Source organism: Macrobrachium nipponense, chromosome 28, assembly GCF_015104395.2.
Source record: "Macrobrachium nipponense isolate FS-2020 chromosome 28, ASM1510439v2, whole genome shotgun sequence".
In the NCBI taxonomy this organism is placed as follows: domain Eukaryota; kingdom Metazoa; phylum Arthropoda; class Malacostraca; order Decapoda; family Palaemonidae; genus Macrobrachium; species Macrobrachium nipponense.
This window is the reverse complement of record NC_087217.1, coordinates 49,835,726-49,845,725: the sequence shown is the minus strand read 5'-3', so window position 1 is coordinate 49,845,725 and position 10,000 is coordinate 49,835,726. Positions and strand designations below refer to the sequence as shown.

The following is a 10,000-nucleotide window of genomic DNA, read 5'->3' as shown; positions in this document are numbered from 1 at the left end:
TGTTTTTCCAACATAAACGAGGGACGTGACAGCCGAGCAAGCTTTGCCCTTGGAGCGGAAATGGCGTCATCCATTTTCTATGAGGCCTGTTCCCTAAGAATAGAAAACGAGACAAATTTTCTGAATATGAATACAGCTTGGGTGAAACGTTTTTAAGAGCGATTTTAAAATAATGGAGGGTGAGTGAATGAATACATAAGATCCTAATACTTGTGCATGACCGGGTCTTATGGTCTGTCTGTTTGTTTGTCTATTTGCTATGCACGCCCAGACTGTGAAAGCTAACGCTACCAAATTTTTACCGTAGACTCCTCTGCCCCACAGAATGGTTTTAGTCAAAATTCCAAATTCGAGGGCGGTTTCTAAGGGGGGCATAACCCCTCTTTTACACACACCCTCAACTTTTTACAATTTTTTTTTTCGGCATCGGTAGCTACATAGAGCTACCAAATTTTTACCATATAGTATAATATATATATATATATATATATATATATATATATATATATATATATATATATATATATACATATTTGTGTGTCCGTATGTGCATTTGGGTATGCATGCGTGCATGTATATATACAAATGTATTTATACAACTGTTACATCATAAAGGGTTTAATGCTCAAGTTATGCATGATGATTACAAGTGTGATTGATTTTTGTGTATGTACTAAAACACAAAGCACCAATTGCATCTTTCAGATCGTTCCACCAAAGTGAGTTCGGTATCTGATATTCCTCTCTCTCTCTCTCTCTCTCTCTCTCTCTCCAAAACTTGCTGGTATCAGCAATTACTAGGTCGGTCACGGCAATTAAGCTCGCAACGTAACAGGCGGCCATAAAGTGCGCTTTTACGATCGTCAGTAGAACCAGCGTCGACCACCACGTCAATAACAGTCAACGCCTCTCCTTCGTCAGCCCCGCCCCCTCACCCCTAAATCCCGCCCCTTTCCCTTCAAACTCCACCCCTCACCCTAAGCCCCACCCTCATTCCCTCCAAACCCCACCTCCATTCCCTCCAAACACCACCCCCATCCCTTCTAAACCCTACCCCTCTCCGTCCAAACCCCACCTCCATCCCCTCCAAACCCACCTCCATCCCCTCAAACATCCCCCATCTCCATCTAAGCCCCACCCCCTGCCACTCCAAACCCCACCCCATTCCACCAAACCCCACCTCCATCCCCTCCAAATCCCAGCCCCTCTCCTCCAAACCTCACCTCCATCCACTCCAAACCCGACCCCTCTCCCGTCCAAACCCCACCCATTCCACCATACCCCACCCCATCCCCCTCCAAAACGACTCTTACCACAAAAACCACCCCACTTCTCTAAACTCCACTCCTCCCCTCCAAAACCTCACCTCCATCCACTCCAAACTCCGACCCTCTCCGTCCAAGAACCCCACCCCATTCCACCATACCCCCCCCCCATCCCCTCCAGACGAATCTTCACACAACCCACCCAATCTCTAAACCCCACTCCTCCCCTCCAAATCCCACCCCCTTCCCCAAATTTCAAACGTCCCCCTTCAAACACACATTTCTCCCTCCAAAACCACCCCACTTCTCTAAAACCCACCCCCTCCCCACCTGCCTTCTCTACAGACCCAAAAAGAACGCTCTCTTTCTCCTACTCCTCTTCCTCCCCTTCCTCCTCCTCCTCTACCTCTTCCTCTTCCTCCTCCCCATCCTCCTTCCTCTCCTCCTCCTCCTTTTTCCCATCTTCCTTCCCTTCCTCCTCCTCTTCCTCATCCCTTCCCCACCTCCATCTCTTCTCGCTTCTTCCCAAATCCATCCTGACATCTGTCACCGCTGTGGTAATTGGCATAATTATTGGCCACTAGGCCACTATGTACTGATATTGGCTTCCGCGGAAAGTGGCCCTCCCTCCCTCCCTCGGCCCTCCCTCGCTGCCTGTCAATTCTGTCGACATTGTTTTGCCCTTGTTCGTTGCATTAAAGGCTGGAGCGCATTTAATTGTCTCTTGCTTCATTTTCTCTCCTAGGGATCTTTTTTAATGGTGTGCATGGTTTTGTTTTTGCTTGAATATGCACATACGCACGCACGCACTCGCTTGCTATGGATTTATGAAGTTATTGAAGTAACACAGGGCAATTTAAATAGTCAAAAGTTACCCTCTCTCTCTCTCTCTCTCTCTCTCTCTCTCTCTCTCTCTCTCTCTCTCTCTCTCTCTCTCTTATATATATATAATATATATATATATATATATATATATATATATAATATATATATATATAAATCTATATATATAGATAGATAGATAGATAGATAGATATAGATATTAATTATAGGTATAATATAAATAATAATATAGGGTATAATATATTATATATATAATATATATATATATATATATATATAAATATTATATTATATATATATAATATATATATATACATATATATATGTATGTATACATATATTATACAATTTATATTAATAATATAATTATATAATATATATACTATATATATAAAGAGAGAAGAGAGAGATGAGAGAGAGAGAGAGAGAGAGGGCTAACCTTTTACTATTTAAGAATTATTCTGTGTTATACTCCATTAACCTCATAAATCCATAGCAAGCTTTAGGCAATATCCACAGTTATTTAAGTAATTCCTTTAAAGTAAATTATACTTGGAATAAATATCACTGGAAACCATGCAATTATCTACCATGATCATCTATGGTCTTCTGTGACCTTCCATGACAAGAATTCAATGCGACTGATGACCCCATCGACCTGTTATGAACGTAATTAATAACAGCGCGGCGTTGATGAATAAAGAAATGAATAACAGGCTATAGACCTTTGATATTAGCTTCATTGGCCGGATCGATTGCATGAAATCAACCCTATACCCTCGAGGGGTGGGTATGTGGGTGTGGGGCTCGGGGATGGTGGGGGGTGGGGCTTGGGGATTGTGGTGGGGATTTGAAGAAGTGGGTTTGTGGGGGGGGAGCTTCGGATGATGGACTGACGACATAAGGAAATTAATGAAGAATAAAATGACGTCATTGATCAAAGATGACAAGCTAATGAGATTTCCCAGAAATAGATTATGAAAGTCACTCTTTGGAACCATACACTGGTTTTGGGGTAGGGGTGGGGTAGGGGGTAAGGGGGAGGGGGAGGGGGGTAAGGGGGTGGGGGAGGGGGTAAGGGCGATCCAAGGGCCAAGGAGGTGCCATTATTCTTCCATAAACTATTCATATTCAAGGAAGACGGAGCGTGGAGGCTATAGAGAAAGGTAAGGAAACTTGGAATGGAGGAGGCTTTGTATATACATATATAAATATGTGTGTGTGTGTGTGTGTGTGTGCACACACAGAGAGAGAGAGCATTCATAGGCATCGTTTTATAGGGAAGATACCACCGTCTTTAGAAATTAGTACCATCAACTTGAAATATCAGCCTCGTACCAACTCCAGGCAAAGCCATAATCTTACTTTTATCATTCCAATGATGGCAATAGACATTTTTGAAGGATTGCCCCCTACGAAGGAACCGCGAAAGCATAACCCCGAGAGAGAGAGAGAGAGAGAGAGAGAGAGAGAGAGAGAGAGAGAGAGAGATTTTCCGAAGTCAACAGCAAGAATCAATTGTGCGAGAGGAGCACTTTCGAAGTCACTTACGGAGTCCATCGATCATTGTCGCCAACGAAGCGATGATCGAACCAGCATCTGAGGAAGATTCATGATATGGCGGACAAAGAAGAAGAAGAAGAAGAGGAAGAAGAAGAAGGAGAAGAAGAAGGAAAAGAAGAAGAAGGAGAAGAAGAAGAAAACTAAAAAGAAGAAGAAGGAAAAGAAGAGGAAGAAGAAGAAGAAGAATGAAAAGAGGAAGACGAACAAAAAGAAGAAGACGAATAAAAAGAAGAAGAAGAAGCAGAATAAGAGGAAGACGAATAAGAAGAAAAAGAAGAAGAAGGAGGAAAAGAGGAGGAAGAAGACGAATAAGAAGAGGAAGAAGGAGAAGAAGGGGAGGAGGAAGAAGATGAAGAAGAGAGGAAAATGGAGAAGAAAAATAAGAGGAAGACGGTCAGAAGAAGAAGAGAAGAGGAGGAAGAAGAAGAAGAAAAAGAAGAGGAAGAAACGAAACGAATGAAGAAGAGGAGGAGGAGGAGGAGGAGGAAGAACACTAAGAAGAAGAAGAAGAAGACGAAGAGGGATGATAATAATAAGAATGATAATAATAATACTAAGAAGAAGAATTCACAGAAAGCAATACTCTTGGTCTCCCTACCCTTCCACCCCTCCCCCTCCCCTCTCCCTCCCCTCCCCCTCCTCTCCCCCTCCCCCTCCCCCTTCCGTAACTTTAAACCTTCTGCAAGATTAATAACAGGTATTCTTGCTAAAACGTTGTGTTGCAAATTTCGGACACTGCTGATGAAGATTGATGAGGACACGCTCCAAGAACTTTGAGTGAGGATACGAGTAGGCAACATCATTATTGTTGCCGTCACCGTCGTCGTCATCATTATCATCTGTTTCATCATCATCATCGTCATCTTTATCATTTTCCTCTAAGCTTCAACACCGCAAGGGGGGTTAGTGCCGTCAGTGCACCTCATGTGATGCAATGTAGGCATTACTTGAGGTTCTTTTCATACATCATCTCATCATCATCATCATCATCATCATCATCACCATCTTTACTATCATCTTATCATCTTTTTTTCTCTAAGCTTTAACTCCGTGGGTGGGCGGGGGGGGGGGGGGGGGGGGGGGGGCTGGTAAGCGCCTTCAGTGCTCCTCATGCAGTGCAATTTAGACATTACTTAATATTCATAGCAGCGTCCCTTCGGCCCCTTAACTGCAATTATTTCCATTCCTTTTACGTACCTCCATTCATATTCTCTGTCTTCCATCTTACTTTCCACCCTCTCTTAACAACTGATTTATAGTGCAACTGCTTTAAGGTTTTCCTCCTGTTACACCTTCCAATTCTTTCAATGTCAATTTCTATTTCAGCGCTGAATGGCCTTAGTTGCCCCAGTGCTTGGCATTATGCCTAAAATCTACTATAAGTCAATCAATTTAAACTTTAACAGCCGTCGACAAGATTCTTTTAGCGTGTTGCCATCTAATTCAGTCGCAAAAGTATAATATATTGCAAAGAAAACGGTTTAGACAATCAAGTAGAATGTATGGGACGAGAAATTCGACCTTATCTTGAAAGGGGAGGTCACGCTGATATAGCGGTCCAGTCAGACGAGCTCAGTAGTAAAGCAATACCAGTTTTGCCGAAAAAAATAAATGAATATGTGTAAAAAAAAAGTATCCTTTGTAGTTACTCATATGCAGGGTGTCCATAAAGTCCCAGTACCACTACAAGCATTTATAGCTCAGAATGGTACTGGGACTTTATGAACACCCTGTATTTATTATTTAAATATCATTTCATCGACTGATGTAATTGCCGTGCATTTTATTTAATCTTCTGTAGTTTTTTTAATGGGTTAATGTATTATAAAAATCGAAGTTATATTTAATTTTGTTTTATTGTCTAGTGGATTTCAATATTTACAACTTTTATATATATAATATATATATATATATATATGTATCTATATATATATATCTATAATATATATATATATATATATAATATGTGTGTGTGAGTGTGTATATATATATAGTATATATATATATATATATATATATATATATATATATATATATATATATATATATATAGTATATATAGTTAGCCAGAGGAATTCCCTCAATACAGTCAAAAGCACTGGCTGAGAAACTGGCCTTCCACGAAGATTTGCAACCGTCGTGTTACGTATCCATCTTTCCCTAACATTATTGCAACGCATTGCAGGGATTATTTCAGTACGAATAAATAAAAAAAAAAATAAAAGGGAAAACGTCCTGAGACCTTCGGTATAAACGAAAAAAAAATATCCTCCTCTTTGAAATTAATTTACTGGATCTCTCGTCATATACCAAAGTAAAAAAAAATGTCATGGACGTCGAAAGCTGACATCTATATCGTGCTATGTTTTTGACGTCGGGAATATTCTTCCCCGAGGCACGATGCCACTGCTGCTCCTGCTGCTTCTGCAGCTGCAGCTTCGTGCAACGTCGTGCAACGTCGTGCAGTGCTTAAATAACACAAACGCTAAGTAATTGGGCAAGAGGAGGAATATATCTCCGGATTTACCATCTTCGGCAAAGCATGACGAGACAATGACGACGGCGACGTCGTCCGGACGAAAATGAGGCTTTAAGGTCGTGACAGCATAATGACGGAAATTGCACATGGCCCCTGTCTCCTCCTCCTCCTCCTCCTCCTCCTCCTCCTCCCAAGGGCGATGATATATGAACGAACTCGATCATCGTCTTGAATGGACAATATTCTATCAATTTTACGGGTTTCAGGACAAACACACGATCACACACGCACAAACAAACTCACGCACTCACGCATAGAGACGCACACAACACACGCACACATGCATACACACAGACGCACACGCAAACACAAGGTACTCTATAAATATCACTAGTTTCAAGGCGCAAACACACACACACAGAAACAAACATACGCAAACGCGCCCATGCACGCACGCACAGAGACGCAAACAACATACACACACACACAGACACACAAACATACGCAAACGCGCCCACGCACGCACGCACAGAGACGCAAACAACACACACACACACAAACACACACGCACACAAACAACAAGCACAAACACAAACGCAACCACACGATATTCTTTAAATTTCACTGGTTTCAGGGCACAAACACACACGCAAACAAAAGATACTCTATAAATTTCATTGGTTTCAGGGTGCAAACTCGCACGCACGCACACACACCAACAAACACAAACACACCCACGCCCACGCCCACGGCCCGCCACGCCCACGGCCATTCGGATTTATTTAAACGACGTCCAACAGAACGCGTCTTTATACGGCGACTTCTCACTGACATGAATCATCACCACAACAACAAAAGGGGCCTCCTCGTATCTTCCGGAAATTAAACTTTTATCTATATTTATACATTTCTCTCTGTCTTTTTTTCTTTTTTTCTTTAATCTCGGGGATTAGAATATACGCCGGGGCCTTTCCGGAGATAAATCCGTCAGGAGGGTCGGTAATCGCTAATGACAACTTGGATAAATCAGGCGGATTTATGACAGTGATTTATTCCCGGTGATTTATTTCTCCTCTCCGTCTTTTTATCATTCTTTGTGTCTTCTTTCTTTCTCTCTCTTTTTTTGTCTTTAATGTCGTGGTGTCAGCGTTATTATCATATTCTTCATTTTATTTTATCCTTTTTTTTTATTTTGTGATTGTTTTTCTTTGGTGAGTTTTTTGTGTGAGATGCTTATTTTATAGTTGACGTTTTTGCTTTTTATATTTAGCAGTAAATTGTGTTTATTCGTCATTCTTCGAAAAACTGCAAGAATTACCTGTCATCAGTATCAGTGCTTGCATACATACATACATACATTGATTGAAAAAATACTTATAAAAATATAACATGCATGCATAATACATAAATAAATTGAAAATACTGATTCAAATCTACCATACATACATACATATATACATACTACATACATAAATGGGTTGGAAAAATACTTATTAAAATCTAACATACATACATATACACAAAGGAATTGAAAATACTGCTTCAAATCTATACATACATACATACATACATACATACATACATACATACATACATACATACATGCATAAATGGATTGAAAAAATACTTTTTAAAATGTAACATACATACACAATACATAAATGAATTGAACATACATACATACATACATACATACATACATACATAAATGGATTGAAAAAATACTTTTTAAAATGTAACATACATACACAATACATAAATGAATTGAAAATACTGATTCAAATCTAGCATACATACATACATACACACATCCATACATACATAAATGGATTGAAAAAATACTTTTAAGAATCTTACATACATATATAATACATAAATGAATAATACATAAATGAATTGAAAATACATACATCCATAAATGGATTGAAAAAATACTTTTAAAAATCTAACATACGTACATAATACATAAATGAATTGAAAATACTGACTCAAATCTTGCATACATACATACATACATAATAAATAAATAAATTGAAATTACTGATTCAAATTTAGCCTACATACATATATACATACGTGAAATAAAAAATGTTGTCTAAACTCTAACGTATATATATATAATATAATATATAATATAATATAATATAATATAATATAATATAATATGTCCTCAATAAAGCCAAACGCCATCTCCTTTCATCAGACATTGCAAGATGTCTAGAATCACAGATGAAGTTTTAAAATCTCTGGTTCATTGATGATTGATTTATGGAAATTTGCCCCAAAGCCAACGCACTGGGCCACTATCAAACGTTTAGTGCTTTAGATAGTGAAAAGAGGGGGGTGTTGGAGGGGTTGGACAGCAAGATTGAAGAAAGGAAATGGATTGGAAGTAAGGTGAACGTCTATAAAAGTGAGTGTAACTAAATACCGAAGGGACACTGAAAAAAAAAATCTGCAATGCCTACGTACGGCGCAGTGGCAGCACTACCTCCCTGCGGTCGTTGGAAAACTCTGCCACTAGAGATATTGGCAGACATGGACAGTATAGTACGAAACAAATACTGTATCAATTGTATGGTTTGAAAGTGATGGTATTGGGCACAATTTTCCGTGTCGAAAATGATGACAATGGTTGCAGGTCCACAATAATATAGCATGTGATTATATGTTCTTTAATGGATATTAAAAGCTTTCGAACCTTGTACGAGGTTCATCTTCCCCTAGTACAAGATTCGAAAGCTTTTAATATCCGTTAAAGACCATATACTCACATGCTATATTATTGTGGGCCTGCAACCAGTGATGGTATTTTTGTATGATTTGATATACATGAAAAAAGAGAGACGAAGGTTTAAAGAAAAGTAAAAAATCAAAGGAAACTGGAGGCGATAAAAGTTACAAACGAGTTTTGATTAATTAACTTAAGATTGCGTCATGCTTTCTTTAAGAAACGTTAAAAAAAAAGAGGTGATGGGTGTTTAAGAAACGTCAAAACCCAAAGAAATCTGGAGGCGCGGAAGGACTCACAAACCAATTGTAAATAACCAATTGTGAATAACCAACGAAATAACCAGTCAGATTTATTTAAAAAAAAAAAATTAAGATGGCTGTTTAAGAAAAGTAAAAAATGAATCAGAACTGGAGTTGCGAAGATATTAATTTAAAACAAAAAAAATTTAAGAAAATAGCTTAATCTAAATATAATATTTTTGGGAGTTTTGCCCTCATTTTTATTATCAATATTTTTATTTCTTTTTATTATTCTTATATAAATTTTATATGGATAACTAGTTCTGAATAAGCAACGAGACGACCAGTCAGGTTCATTTATCTCAAACGTGATTCGCAAATTTTAACGTCAAAATCAAGACGCTGTTTGAAGCCTCTGTTAATTTACAGCGCGTATTTCACTATTACACTAAATAACGAGATGAATTAAGCAGCAAATTTGTTAAGCCTTCACTTATATAAGTGGTGCAACTTTTAAATGAGTCTTAGTTGGAGAATGGGTTCTTGATTTTTTTTTTTGTCTCAGTACCGTTAGTCCTTACTGCCGCTGTTTTGTATAATAACGATGATTCCATTACCATTGTCGTTTCTGCCAAATATATTGCAGTAGTATCACTGTCATCACTGTCATTACTAGAGGTAGTTGTATCATTAGTATCAATAGTAGCAGTAGTTTGAAAAAGGGATTACGTATATAGCTGAGTAAGTTATCACCACTATTACCGAAACAATAGTAACAGTAGTAGTTTAAAAAAGGCGATTATAGAGCTGAGTGAGTTATTACCATTATTACCAGCAGTAGTACAAACATCAATAACGTCGCTATTATTGTGATAAT

General features: G+C 38.6%; 1 protein-coding gene across 1 annotated transcript in view; it reads left to right on the top strand.

The window, feature by feature from the left end:
- Positions 1–1,849, top strand: part of LOC135201183 (uncharacterized) — a 20,937-nt gene extending 19,088 nt beyond the window's left edge. The window contains exon 5 of the mRNA XM_064230060.1: positions 836–1,849. Coding sequence (XP_064086130.1) covers positions 836–1,849 — 1,014 coding nt within the window. The remainder of the gene's footprint in view (positions 1–835) is intronic.
- The last annotated feature ends 8,151 nt before the right edge of the window (positions 1,850–10,000 follow it).